Raw genomic sequence first — 15,389 nt, forward strand, 5'->3', positions numbered from 1 at the left:
GGACGTGACGTTGGTTAAAGAGGGTGGTTCGCTTGGCTTCAGTATTATTGGAGGGACAGATCACTCGTGCGTTCCGTTTGGCGCTAAGGAACCTGGAATATTTATATCACATGTAAGTTTGTAATAAATTAGAAAAAGGTTTTCTGATTTTAGAAATAAAACACAAAAAGTCAAGTTCTTTTCACACATGGTTAATATTTTACGTGAATTTTCCTTCACGCTCATATAAATTTCATTTATTTGTTTTCCACATAATAATTCTTGCAGCATAATCTTTGCAATAACATTGTAAACCCTTTATAACGTCATTCGTTATAACAAACACTCTATAACTTAAAATTCGTAGAATTTGTTTGGTTTAACGCAAAACCCATAGATTAATTGACTCTTTATAACGCAACACCCATTCTCTATTATGAAGAAATATTTTCATATTTAGACATCAACAACAAAGTGTAATTCATAAATAATATAATAATAATTTAATAATTAACAATCAGGATACAAATGTAACCTTTTGAGGTGCCGAAATTTCTAAGAAAGATACCTGAGGTCATACACAGCCATCTCGCTTTTGTTATTGATAATTAATTGCATTAACACACGTGCCATTATTCTTAGATTACATCGCCTGTAGGAAATTTTGGTCTCAATGTGTTTAGAATAATTTACTTATTGATAGTAATAAAATTAGAAATTATTGTAATTGGTTAAATTTGTTTTCTTTTCTCTTCCATCCGTATAACGAAAACTCTCTATAACGAAAGTATTGCGCGGTCCCTTGAAATTCGTTATAAAGTTTACACTGTACTAATACGATAGAACTACAGAACCTACTCCGATAAATCTATAATTAATAAAAATAAATATATACATCTTATAAATAATAATATAACAGCGCAGCGCATGTGAACTTAGCCAGAATGTAACCAATTAGTTTTACCTCGATAGAAATCTTATTAGTATGACATTTATTCCCTACAGTATACGTTTGTAAGTATCTTCGTAATTTGATTTACAGGTGGTACCAGGAGGTGTAGCAGCTCGTTCGGGCAAGCTTCGTATGGGCGATCGCTTGCTTAAAGTCAACGGAAACGATCTCGCCGGTGCATCGCATAGAGATGCAGTTCAACTTTTATTGCAGCCCGGGAACACACTCGCGTTATCTGTGAGACACGACCCATTGCCACCCGGGTTCCAGGTCAGTGTTTAAACACACATTTGACACAGGATTCGCCAATCAATACGCAATTTTAATTTGCATTAACTGTTCGTCTAAACTATACTCTGGTTTTTAATTCGGTAGAATTCTGACACATATTTTTTGACTTGTCAGAGATTACTTTTTGGATCATTTTTCAATTTCAATGCGAGTCTGAACATCTATGTCTATACATACATTTTATTTGTTAGTGAATGTATCCATTTTATTAAGTGCGGTGCTCCACATTTTTCGGCAAGTGAAAATTACGTCCCTTTTCATTACAAACAGTAAAAAATAACATTTAACAGCTAACATTTTATTTTTTTAATAGGTTTACTAAACCTGAAATAAGTAGGCAGTGATGCCAGCTAAAGAATAAAATAAAGTAATAAAAGTTAATTCGATATATTGTTCGTGATATTGAAATATTTGTTATTTTTGCATTAATTCACTTAAGTTAGTAAATATTTAGATTTACTTTTTTGGAAGTAAAACATTAAAAAATACATCTTATTTTTTATCACCCTCAAATAGATCAAATTTGTCCCATTTTCGGTGGAGAACTTTTTTTAGTAGTAACATTTAAGAAATGTCAAGATTCTACAGAATGAAAATTCAGAGTTTCGACAGTTGCCAGCGACACAAAAATATGTTTTTTTTCCGGATAGGTTAAATAAAATATAATTCAGATATGACTATATACTATATATATATTATACTTAAAATATTTATGTAATATACAAGCATGAATCATAATATGTATTCTGTAACACTAACAATTATCTCATTGATTTGGCGATCTTGTGTCAAAGTAACTGAAAAATTGAGTGAAGACTTATGTCTAATATTTAAAACATGCATTTCACTGTAAACGATGATGCAACGATGTCTGCATGACTGCAAGTATCTCATCAATGCTAAGGAAGTAGACAATTTTGATGCTCGGTAGTTTGGCGGATAATCGTGGGTAACGAAATACGCTAAGTACATTTGCGATTCAAACGGCAAAATCAACTCTAAAGTGTACCAAGTAAAGTTGAAAGTCGAATAATTAAATTCATACTTCATTGTTTGTAGCCTCTTTAAATAAATGTATTAAATAATTCATTATATTCGAAAACTTTAGCAAACCTTAAACGTTTGAATCGCAAGTGAAAAGCGTTTTTGTGACCTTTGACGTGCATTGTGCTTCTACATAAGGTTAAGCTAAAAAAATATCGCTACAGAACAAACAAGCTTAACATAATGGTTTAAAAATATTTTGTTTCCCGTGCGTCCAACGGCCGTTGCAGAGTCGCATTCAAGTTGAGATTATTGACGCAACTGTAAGTGAAATAAACCCGAAAGAATCTGTGTGTTTATGTCAAAAATCCTTATTCCAAAATTTGGTGTGCTATCGTCTGTAACCCCGCCGTAATATTGACAAATGACATTTGACATTTTTGAACATTTTGCCTACTCTGTAGCGCTTCCAGCTTTATATTGCTTCCGTTATGTAGTGCACATGATTTTGCATGTGATCTGTGGTAATTTGCTTGTACACCTATGTATTATGTATTTTTAAATGCAACGCTATTATTCCTTTATTACACCAACACAATGATGTTATTATGCAATTAAGGGAAGTCGACGCATTTCAAACTGAGTCGTCGGGCAATAAATGTCACTGACATTGGGAATGTGCACGTAATCCGTTATCGATACTTAGGATAGGTTTTTTTTTCTATAAATATAAGATTTTTTGTTATGATACTCATTATATTACTTACGCTTCGTTACGCAATACGCACAATGGTGAACTATACTAATTTTCTAACGTGGTATTAATAAAAAAATAATAATAATAATAATAAAGAAAAAAAAAAAATACATAATGAAAATAACAGGAGAGGGGATGACGTAAATAATTATAACGACCTTTATAACAACTCATATATTAACAACTAAATAAAACAATAAAAGCTATGAGAGAAGGCGTATTCCGAAAGCGCCACTCTCATGGCTTTCCCTGAAAAAAAAAAAAAAAACGTGGTATTAATGAAAATAAATAATGACCGAACGAATGAATCAACGCTCAAGCTCGGGCGGTAATTCACAGCGTGTTCTTGTTTTTAAAAGAATTGAAAACTGACCCCGAGAAAAAACATTAAAAAATATTCCTATTAAATCTATTAATACTTAACATAATTTAGCATATTCATTGTACTTAACCCGTTATCGATATGCACCTCTACAATTCTTACGCACATCACTACACCTCTCCATAAGAATTGTAAGTGCGAGCGAGACAGACAGATAAATATTATTTATGACCCTCAGTTCATAATGCGTCGACTATAGTATCTTAGCAAAATTATTAGAGCATTAAAGCAAGTCATAAATGGACATGGAAATCAATCCAAAAATGCCTTTTTGGATTTGATGTCTTTGCGTTATGTTCAATGTATAATTAACAAAATATTAGAATTACAGCCAGTCAATTTCTTTACAAGCCTGTTTACTGGGGATTTAAAAATGTCTATTGTAAAAACTATATAATATAATAATGTTGTTGTATCGATCGACACAATAACATTTTATGGAGTCTGTACAGCCGACTGAAAGATTATTTGTTTAACAGGACCTAACAATAGTAAAGCAAGAAGGCGAAAAACTGGGTATGCATATAAAGGGTGGTCTAAATGGCCAACGAGGAAATCCCAACGACCCTAACGATGAAGGAGTTTTCATATCTAAGATTAATAGCGGTGGAGCGGCCAGGAGAGATGGTAGATTAAAGGTATGTATAGTCACTGTACTATTTATAGTCCTTTTCATGAAAGAAGTCCCCCAGACGCGGCGCTGCAATCGCATGACGTAATGTTGCCATTTATGAGTAAAAAATTTACCTATTTTATTTACATTTAGCAGATGTAATTTATCAAATAATATTATTTTCTGCATACTTCGATGAAACAATATTTCTGTTATGTAAAAAGTATATTTTTATTTACTTATATTAGCGGTGTTCTACCTACTTACAGGGAAAAGATGAGAAAACAGGGTAAAAAAAAGCAATACAATTTTTTATTTAGAGTTTTATTGCATAATTGTTGGGTTACAATTTTTTTCGAAGTACACTCCGCTGTTATACCTTCTTTTGTAATTCTTGTTACAGTTTTCTCTGACACACCTGCAATTAAATTATGAACAATTAAAAATAATAGTAACTTTAAGTTTATAATGCTTATGTAATATGTAATATATGTTTTAATTTCAGTTACCTAGTTTCATCACGTTATGTGTTAATTCAATTTTGTCGCAAAAACGAATTTATATCATAAAAGTCCCACCAATACAGCAAAAAATTATTAAATGGCAACTCTAAAAAGTACCTGTTATGGCGGCAACTCTCTTCCGAACATTGTTTAGTGGTATTAAAACACCTTGATTCTTATGTTCCGCTTCACAGAACTCTTTCACCTTTAATATCATTTCTCGAGCCGAACTTTTTACAACTTTTGGCATTGTAATCAATCTTTAAAATGCACTAAGCTAGTTAAAAATTCACAAAAATCTACCACAACAAACGAACTTGACATTGCCGACCTGTCAAATTTAGTTCCAAAAATCACCGCGGGACTTCTTTCATGAAAAGCACTATACATATATTTTTTTAACACAGACTAATAAAATCTACCAAGAAACCAAAATTATGACGATAAAATAACTATAATATGTACCTGTATCTTAATTTTAAATTATTTAATTCCATCAACACCACCTTGATGGTTGGAAGTCTTTTCCACAGTCCGTTTCACAAGGCACTTTTTTATGCTAACAAGCGAACTGTGGAATCGACCGGTGGGAGTCTTTCCTGACCTTCAGAGATACGATCTCCAACTATTCAAAGTTAGAGTGGAGTACACTCTCCCTCAAAGGCCGGCAACGCACCCACAACAAATGGGTGTCCATGCGCTGCGATGACTGCCGTAGGCTCTTTTCCTCTCCTAATATAAAAAAAATCAAAATCAATGTGACGTAATTTGAGAAGAAAAACAAAAGTTAGATTATAAATTGTTTGCTTTGTATGCATTTGTAGATATTTTTAGCTTCAATTTATTTAATTAATTTTTTTTTAAGGTGGGCATGCGATTGTTGGAAGTGAACGGCATCTCGCTTTTGGGTGCCACTCACAATGAAGCCGTGAACGCTCTACGCTCCGCTACAAACGCTCCTTTACACCTCGTAGTCTGCCACGGCTACTCACGACCTGAGAAATATACCGTAAGTCCATTTTTCTCTTAAAGCAGATAAAGCAACTGCAATTTTATGTAGAATTTTATTTCACTATTGCCTAAATTTGTAAAATATAATCTTTATTTGTAGGTTATATATAGATTTTTAGCACAAACGAACAATATATATATATATATATATATTTAATTTCGGGTTATAACGTGCACTAAATATATATAGGATATAGGATAGTATTCAGAGTTGAGAGACTACTTACCTAGTCATAGTCCCTACTCTCCATCTTGTGAAAATACACGCTGTTACGCATTACTAGAAATCTAATCCAACCATCAAAGGAATACAGTGTGATTGCTTTGTCATATGCACTTTAGAATGCACTTTTTGCAAATAGGTCGCAAATTTTGTGATTTTACTTAGTAGTGCATGTTAATACAGACCGGTAGCGAGAGCGGGACAGCAGAGACGGGAGGTTCGTTGTCTCACTCTACGTCCAGCCTTGATCGGGACGACACCCTTCATCAACAACAGGTAGTTTTATTATGATATAAAATTAACTGATAACTGTATTAAAAAACATACATTTGACCTAAGGTGTATCTGTTTTCTTCATACTTATATATAAAAAACTCTGTGTGGCGCTACAACCTTTTTCTGTCTGGGCCTCAGATTTATGTATATGATCATTTGTCAATCTAATAGGTAAGTAAGTCATCAGCCTCCTGTGCCTGAAAAACGCCGTCGACTTGTAGAGTCTAAGGAAAGCCGGTATCCTCACGATGTTTTCCTTTACCGTTCGAGCGAATGTTAAATGCGCACATAGATAGAAAGTCCATTGGTGCACAGTGAGGAATGAGTCGCACGCTGAAGCCTGAAGATTAAATATAAATAATTAAAAAACATAAACCTATCTTTATTCACAGTATTATGTCGATTTATACACTTATGCTTGTTAAAAATTTAAACCGATTTGTGTCCGTTATCTTATTGCATTATATGCTTATGTATATATTATGGAATTACATATATGGAATTATATGTATTATGGAAAGATATTAATCATTAAGTAGAAGAAAGTTTAGTGTAAATTTGTGAATTTTCAGGACAACAATGTGCACCAAGATATTGTACAGTTTGAGCAAGAAAAGCAAGTAGCTGAGATGAGAGAAAAGTCTACACCAGAAAAGGTAATGTTGAAGACATTACAGAAGCTTTTAACAATTTCAATATTATAATCAAACTGTGCTATATCATTACGTATTTTATAAATATTTTAGTGAAACTATAACTTATATAACTCCTCACTGAGGTATGGGCCAGACACATTTCTTTTCATTCAAATAGGTGTCTAAAATCCTTTATTGTTGGTCTTCAAACCGCGAATTACCAGTTTAAAACCTCAATCCTTATATCTCACAGATTTTAACGTTTTAATTTCCATAAATTCAGGTAATGGACATAGTGCACGCAGTGGAAAGTATCGCAATGGACCCGGGTCCGCCCATTTCTCCAGAACCTCACCATAAAACAACTACAGTCGTAATGTCCAAACATACGCTGCAGCCTCAGGTCAGTCTACATTACTTCCCGCACACCGACGTATGATCCGTAGATTATAGATCATTAGATACGTTATAAGTGTACGCGTATACGTGCACATTCATACAATCTTTACGCAAATATATATTTACTATATAATACAATTTGCTTTAAAAAAAAATCGGTTGTCTGTAAAGTCGGTTTACTGACGATAGTTGAACGTGACAACGCCATAAGAAAATACTGATGGAATGGTTGCATTTTTCAAAAAAAAATTAATTTTATTTGTTTGATAGATAATTTGTATGAATATAGATGAGGTTAATGGAAATCAACTTTGAATTGAGCCGAACGCAGAGGCCGATTGTGCCTCTTTGTCGCTCGTTCCGCGCTCTCGCTTGCACTTCAAGCCTTAAATGGAACGCCTCAGAGCGAGGTAACGCCGCATGCGTCATGTTTTTTCGTGCGTGCAGCCGGCTCCATCGAATTATAAGACGTTGTCACGTCAATATTTTATGTATTTTTATAACACATTACTTTTAAAGACGTATGTAGTATGAGTAAATTTCTATATACGCACGTATACGCGTACTAAACTACGTCTTCGTAATTACTGTCTTACAAAGTGAAATACCAATATTTTATGGATCAAACCAGTATAGATAAGATTTTATAACTGATTTTATGTTTCTGGTATTTTTTATAGACATCTTTGAGGCTATTAGTTTTAGGATTAGCAAAATATTGAATCTTTATAGATGAATGGAAAATGCATGCGTATCTAATAAGTCTGTAGCTATTATAATAGTGACTTTCAACACAGGTACTATTTTACGTAATACGATTCTTGATAGCATGAATGTTTTCGAATTTGTATTAAACTCTGATGCACGGTGGAATAAAGGAAGGCATGCACCTTAAACTATGGCTTGCATGAAAATATCCTCTATTAAAAACTGTTTACTATCTTCCAAAATAAATGTTTGAACGTAGTGGTACTTGGGTTCTGATGTATTGTCCTATATTTTGTATTATGCATGTCCGATAACTCTCGAGGATTACCCGAATACATAGATGTCGTAATTCGTGAAGTAGATGTAATGTTTACTGATGTTATTACGTCCATTGCAGACTGCGTACCTTCAAGGACAGGAGCGAAACACTTAGTAAGCAATATAAACAGTCCAGAATTTTGTAAATATTACGATTGAGATTTTTATACTCGTAGATTAAGTTCTGATAGATAAATCGCATTCCACTGAGGCGATAACGTATCGAAATATCTCGAATAATACAGAATTATCTTGATATTTTATGTTGTTACTATTTCCTAGTAGGATAGATATATGTATTTCTCAGAACGGTGGAGATTTAAGTGTTTACAAATAAGGTCTTCGAAGGATTTACAATAAATTTTCTTCCAAATACGTTATATTTTCGTGATGTCTATATAAAATATTCTGAATTGTAATCGCTTTTCTGAACTTTTATTCTTTAGTACTGTATTTTTACATATAGCTTTTACTGTAAAACACCAATAATGGCGTGACTGTGTATGAAATAAGATAATATACATTCAAATGACCAAGTAGTCAATATACCTCGATAATCTCGTAGCTCGATGTACTCTGTAACATTTTCGATGCTGTTTTGTAGTTCCACAAAATAATCCAATTTAAATTCCGTAGAGATGTATCTTGGTTTTGAACGTCAAAATGAAATACATATATGAAACCAAGATACACTGGCGCTAGTTACATCCAATTTTATCAAGCCTTATATTATACTAATATTTCCCAGATTATACAAGTTGTATGTATTGACCTAGTCTCTCTAAAGGTGTTAATTTTAAGCCAATTTAAACGTGTTCCCATAATAACATTAGTATCGGTAGTTGTTAAATTTGATTCATTAATTATATTAGATGTTATTTGTAATAATTCAATCGTTTATTAATTAATTCCTTTGTTGGCTGTAAGAGCGGACTTATTAATGACATATCAGACTTTGTTGGCCTTCAGATTGTTATTGTTGTTCGTTGGTGTTTCATCAATTGTATTGCCAAATATTGACTGCCAATCATTATTTGTTAATTGGAAGCGACTGGAAAATTAGATTATTAGACATTTTACTTTGTATACAATATTATTGAAATGGGAATTATATAATTATATTTAGTGTTGAACTTAAATACACAATGTTTCTGAAATGTTTGTTTTTTCTATTATCTCTTTGCAATAGCTTTACTTTACCGCCTTTAAATCATTTATTTTGGAAGATTTTGTTATCGCTATATCAATCTTTGTTTTCCCCTTTTTTATACTTAAGCGTTTTCGTGCAAGCTGCTTCGCTGCCGGCAACTTTTCTAAAGCGTCTATTTCCAATATTGCACTCTAGTTTCTATTATTGCTAAGTAACGAGTAAAGTGTATATTGTTGGTTTTGGTTAGTCGTCTAGTTCGCAAGCGGCGCCGCTTTCGCCGCTCGCGGTGTTCACGGAACAAAAGGTGAAGACGCCTCCTCCGATGGACAACGGTACTTCCGTGGATCCGCCGCTTCGCCCGCCCCCTCCGCCTCAACCGCCCAAACAGAAACCTCAAGTTCCCCGCAAACCGCAAATCAAGCGAGTTAGTTTCACTCCGGATTCAAAAGACGTACACGATCTAACCTTGTCGACAAACGAACGAACGAACCCTCAACCCGTAACGCATGAATTGCATGAACGCTCCGCGACAGAATCGGATACTAACGATGCTTGCCCAGAAAAGATCCCATTACTAACTCAGAGTCAGACCAAGGTCGAAGTCAAAACGATAACCAACATTGTTCGTCCTGAAGATTTTATTATTCCCCCTCCGCCATTATTTGCAACAAAAGTAAGTGAGAGTAAATTAATTCACGATGATGTAAACGACGTAGTTCCGCTAATCGCTGTTGTCCCCGAGCGCATCGTGCTTCCTCAACCAACTGTGGCAGAAACAACCGTGCAGTCCTCTAACTCCACAAATTCGCCAGAAACAGAAAACCCTCCGCCAATCAATTATACAGCTTATCCTCATTTGGAACCATCCGTTAAAATCATTGATAACAATATACGTTCAACCCTATTTTCTGAAGTGCCTTCACAACAATTCTTCCGTAATGAACTACCGTCATTCGAAAGTGACGAACATTATACTGAGCTGTCCGTTAGTCCCAGTGGCCAACCTGGCCCGCCCGAATTACTGCACGCTCAATATAAAACTCTTCCTACTGTTTCGCATGTACCTAATTCACCTTGTTATTTACATCCAACTAGAAGTTATTTCGCTGATCTGGCCGTTTCCAATGAGAATCAATCTTTACGAGACTTGCGTGTTAAAAATTTACCCTCCATGGTGCACTCCACGACATATCCACCCTACGACCCATATCCATCCTTAACTACGGTAGCTGGAACATATAATCCATACACATGTATCGTGCCGCCTCCTCACAAATCTTTATCTCCTACATTAGTCAGTTGTGTAGAGAAGGACATAAACGTTAACTTAAACCAAAGTGTTCATGATGTGGGTAATCGGCCCAAGAGTGCCCAGTCTGAGAGAAGAGTTCATTTTGGCGAAGTGACGAGTGCTCTTGAATCCGATATACCGAAAAGTTTGGAATCTATGCGAGAGGGAAGCCCTTCGCCCGCATCCTTGAAACCCGCATGGAGCAGCAAAATCAAATCCTTCGCCATCGGCGAGGTAATAAATTGATGTTCGGCAACTTATCCACCACACCAACACTCAGCTTCTTTTGATTGTGTTCGTCGACAACCCAGCCCGACTTGACTAAACATTTGATCAATGTTCCCCATATACCATTTTGTACGGATTTTAACTTGCATTTATTATATTTTGCATGTTTCGTTTGTTTACATACTTACCCTTTTTCGTTTAGCATTTTCATCTCTGACTGCATGGGTGTTTGATTGCCTGGTGACGGGATTTCACTGTATATTATTGTCATTGTGCTTTTTTCCATTGTTTCAACATTTTCATGAATAACACTTTTAATTGCAAGGATATTGAATTGTGCGATCAATATTTCAGACGTCACCACCTCAATCTGGTAATTTTGTAAAAGCATCTGTCAGCGATAAGAAAAAGTTTTTTGAGAACGCCATGGAAGAGAGCCATAAATCGTCACCAAAACCGGGTAAATATTTCTTAATACTTCATGACTTAATTCAAATATTTCAATTACATTTTGATACTAGTACTACCTATACTAGGCTGGTTGAAGTGCGGTGTGCCATTGCGGCAGGTTTTGGAATATCACTAGTGCATAGTAGATCTGATCAACATTGACATTATAAAGTATCTTTATACCTTTAGAAGCCTTTAAGCTAAACATACTACCTATACATTGTTGTGAAATGATTTTTCCGCTAAGAAGCCAATTAACGCTTTTATACAGTAAAGCGAATTTGCAATATCGCCATATATTATCCTATTACTAATTTTACAGAGAAAGTGTTTACCTTTCTGTCGGCCGATGAGGTAGAAAAATTAAAGCAAGAAGAGGAGAGGAAAATGGCGTCGTTGTCACGTTCCGAGATGAGTTCTTGGTCCCCAGGGGAGGAGCGTAGCGGAGAAAGTGAACATTCTGATGATGAGCCTTATGAAAATGGACACAGGTAGGTCCAACGTTTTTGTAGGTTAGATTAAAACACATAAAAGTCGTGAGTACAATGTAGCAAAATATATTGTTTACGGTTGGAAGGCTATACGTAAAATTCGTCGGGTTGTCTCTCTCCCTAAAATATGGCGAGGGCCCGATGGCTGGCCATGCGTCATACTCGTGAATGGGTTCTACTTGTGGTGACTGGTCGTACTTGAATTCGTGTATGCGGTGATGTTAGTTATTTTTACTATTTATTTGCGTATTGTTCCCACGAGAATGTAAGTGCGTGCTCCTATTTCACCATGCCTCCTGCTGATAGAGGACAAATCTTTGTTTTTAATTTATTTTATTATTATTAATTACTAAAGATGTCATGTGGAACATAGTGTAATGGTTGCAGCTCCTTACAAACGTTGTGTGAAACAAAAAACTTGCTTGAATTTGACTTTGGACTTTTTTTGAAATTCATTCACAAACCATGCAAAATTGTTATTACTTGTGTTTAAAAGACTACATTACTATTGATTCTGCTATTTGGGGTGTACAGCGTTTCACTGGGCGGTGTGAGTCCATCAGCAAAATCCCAAAGGCGTAGGGCAGCGCGTGAGAACGCGGAACACGAAGACGCGGACGTACGTGCCGCACGACGAGCGGCTTGGAGAGCTGCACGTCTACGCTCTTTGGAAAAGGTAAGATTATGCTTCTAATACAGTAAAACTAATTGCTAATTTTGATTAACTTTAATACTTTTAGACGTTTAGTTGAATTTTGAAGTTTAGTTATATTTAAAATCTGTAAAGCCGTGTTTTTTGTAAACCTTCAACGGGACTGTTGTTTGAGTTGTTTTAATGTTTTTGACAATAATCTCAAGAGATAAGATTTTCTCGCTTAAATGATAAAAGTTGCCACTCTATTCTATTATATTATCTCTATTGTTATAATTATTAAACCGTGATAGAATCCAGTTAAAAGGGAAACGGCTTTACAATGGCTTTGATGATTAACATTTTTAGGATGCGATTGAGTCACAAAAAGCAATTAAAAGCATGGTGGGCCCGGCGCATGAGATCATTGGAGAAGTCCCTCCAAGGGACACCTCTCCTTCGGAGGTAAATGTTACCTTTATAAATAACCTGAATGTGTCCTAATCTAATATTTTACGTAGAAAGAACAAGTAATAAATAAGCAAGCCATAAAGAAAGAAAGAAAAAAACTGTGCGTGTACTTATGTACGCGCGTAAGAAGTTATACGTCTTTGGCATTATTAAAAATAGTTTTTGATTGCATGCAAATAATTAATTACAATTAAATAATCAAAGACTGGAAAAGGAGTCATTATAGTCAATAAAGTTCAAGTTACATTTGATAATAAAAATTGAATAAATAAATATTTATTATTATTCTCTTGCATTAAGTGTAACATAAATTCTATTATTATTCGAATGTTGTTTTTAAATTATGTCCAATGCCGAAGCATCTTCCGTGGGCAACTTCATTCTGTTAATTTTGTGTCACGGTGCGCGCGCATCGTAAAATTTCACTCTCATCAATTTTTCATAACGCGCCTAAAGAAGTATAACTTCAAAAATATTTTTTGTCTTGTTCTTTCTACTCACAATAGAATGTTTAATCCAATGTCTGTCGTTAACCCAACTGTTATTAACATTAAATCAGTCGGTGTTGCATTCCGATCATACTGTTCACGTGACCTCCATACTTCACCATTCGAGGTACAGCTTCAAGTTAGTCGACACCTAACTTCCGTCTTAACTCATCTGTGGGTGCTTCGCATTGTGTACGTCTAATGGGGTTTGTGTTTTGGCTTTAAAATAGAAATGGCCCCTGCCACGTATCGCGTTACGTACAAAACCGGGCCAGATACTGGCCGTCAAGGAGAAGGAAAAGTTATTAGACGAGAGAATAACGCTCCGCACAGAAGAATACGTTTGTCCCGCGACCGGCGATACTAAGGTCCGAACCGTCGAGTACATTGAGAAAGTCATTGAGAAAGAGGTACTGCGATTGTAAATGCTATATATACGACGCTGTACAGAGCCGTTTGTGTGGTTCGATCTGTGGAATACGCTTAGCTTTCGACGAGTTTTTATTTATAACAAGATGGGCCTACACGCAATTAGGCACTTAGCGACACATGTTTGAGTAGATAGCACTTAGGCGTTCACAAGATGCGGTGGCAGATGTTGTAAATAGTTTCAAGTAACTTTCGATGTGTAGTTTGTAAGTTATTAATTGCATGATTGGTAGCATGGCATGTTAACATTTGTTGTGTATTTGTCAGACAATACCTGGGTTCTAGAGCGGGCCTACAGCAGGAGTAATGGTGCGTTGCGTTTATATATTTAGATCATCACATTGATACCATCAGAATTCAACTGCTTTGCCTTATCAACGCTTACTAATTTTAGCATTCACTAACGGGACATTATCATTGTCGAATTATCACATAGTTCGTTTTATGTTGCTAGTGTGATCTCGATTCCATAACTCACAATTTTCACAGGTGGAGACAACACAAGAGAAAATTATATCATTGGAATTGACGACGAGTCCCAGTAGTGAGACGGCACCCACAGATCTAGAGGGTACGGTAATAGGTCTCGGGGAAGGGGAAACGGAAGGAGACAACTCTCTCCAACCTGACATAGTGCAGGTTGTAAACCCCTTGCTTGATGGCGGCGCAGGCCGCGTCACCGCTATACCCGTTGGACCGGCACAGAGGCTCACAACCTACTCCGAACATCAATAGACTACTATTGTATTTTTATTTTTCTTTTCCAATTTTGCTTTATTCCGCAAAATATCCCAAAAGGAATCACGTAAAAATATTATTAGTTCGCGTGCGTTCTCGCTAGGTGCGTGGGAGTCGCCATGACAACAATTCACGACACGATTCCGTCGATGATCGTTCGTAGATTTCTTCGGAACAACGAAATTTCTCACCATCTTCTGTATTAACTGTGATAATAAAATAGAAATTCCACCGATTAATTGAGGCAGAAGAAATCCACTAACGATTTTTTGTATGCATTTTACGATCACAATTTTGTTTTATTTTTTTTATTATTATTTTGCAACGGAGTTTTATTTTGATATTCTACTTTGAGTACTTTACGTATTAAAATATTTTCATTCCGTCATTTATTGATCGACTGAATGTTGATGCAGTGGTAATTGTGACTTAAATTGTATGTTTTGAGATTAGGTGTACATAACACCTGTAACACATTGTAATTAATTCTAATATTATTGGCATCACAGTCTTCGTTTGAATTTAGATTAAATTTTAGCTTTACGTATTTTTGTATTGTCATCAATCGTGCAGTATTTGTGTTCGGTGTATTAATTTAATTCAATTATTTTATTGTAATAGTTGTATGTGGTGCCTTAATTATTATTGTATAATAGCGATTTTAACAATGTCACTTGTTGTAATAAATTATAATAGATTCCAATTTTAATTGTTAATATTTCAATTATTGCATTTGTAACTGTATGACCTTTTTACCATGTTGTATAATTGTCTATTGACTTATCAAATTGTATATTTCCGTTTTTAACTGTTTTTGAAAATTATTAAATAGGTATTCGCTATGAATGAATTGTATTGTGCGAATGGTAATTGTGTGCCCTTTGTAACTTTTTAAGCTCTTTAGCTACTTGTGGATATAAACTAATGAATTATTGTACGTTTGTCCTATAAATGGTTTAATATATATTTTAATAAAATTATGGCGTCATTT

The 15,389-nt window shown here is 35.0% G+C and overlaps 1 protein-coding gene across 17 annotated transcripts in view; it reads left to right on the forward strand.

The window, feature by feature from the left end:
• Positions 1 to 15,378, forward strand: part of LOC125060291 (protein lap4) — a 101,086-nt gene extending 85,708 nt beyond the window's left edge. For 10 of the 17 annotated variants that reach the window (XM_047665122.1, XM_047665123.1, XM_047665127.1 and 7 more), the window contains 14 exons: positions 2 to 112; positions 1,022 to 1,201; positions 3,825 to 3,983; positions 5,327 to 5,470; positions 5,879 to 5,971; positions 6,544 to 6,627; positions 6,890 to 7,009; positions 9,429 to 10,706; positions 11,055 to 11,160; positions 11,473 to 11,641; positions 12,176 to 12,317; positions 12,642 to 12,737; positions 13,462 to 13,641; positions 14,150 to 15,378. In XM_047665122.1, coding sequence (XP_047521078.1) covers positions 2 to 112; positions 1,022 to 1,201; positions 3,825 to 3,983; positions 5,327 to 5,470; positions 5,879 to 5,971; positions 6,544 to 6,627; positions 6,890 to 7,009; positions 9,429 to 10,706; positions 11,055 to 11,160; positions 11,473 to 11,641; positions 12,176 to 12,317; positions 12,642 to 12,737; positions 13,462 to 13,641; positions 14,150 to 14,395 — 3,108 coding nt within the window. In that variant the 3' untranslated portion in view covers positions 14,396 to 15,378. Of the gene's footprint in view, position 1; positions 113 to 1,021; positions 1,202 to 3,824; positions 3,984 to 5,326; positions 5,471 to 5,878; positions 5,972 to 6,543; positions 6,628 to 6,889; positions 7,010 to 8,110; positions 9,189 to 9,428; positions 10,707 to 11,054; positions 11,161 to 11,472; positions 11,642 to 12,175; positions 12,318 to 12,641; positions 12,738 to 13,461; positions 13,642 to 13,927; positions 13,970 to 14,149 lie in introns of those variants that run through there. The other 7 variants (XM_047665128.1, XM_047665129.1, XM_047665134.1 and 4 more) reach the window with 7 other exon arrangements.
• Positions 15,379 to 15,389: the final 11 nt, after the last annotated feature.

This window comes from Pieris napi, chromosome 21, assembly GCF_905475465.1.
Source record: "Pieris napi chromosome 21, ilPieNapi1.2, whole genome shotgun sequence".
Lineage (NCBI taxonomy): Eukaryota > Metazoa > Arthropoda > Insecta > Lepidoptera > Pieridae > Pieris > Pieris napi.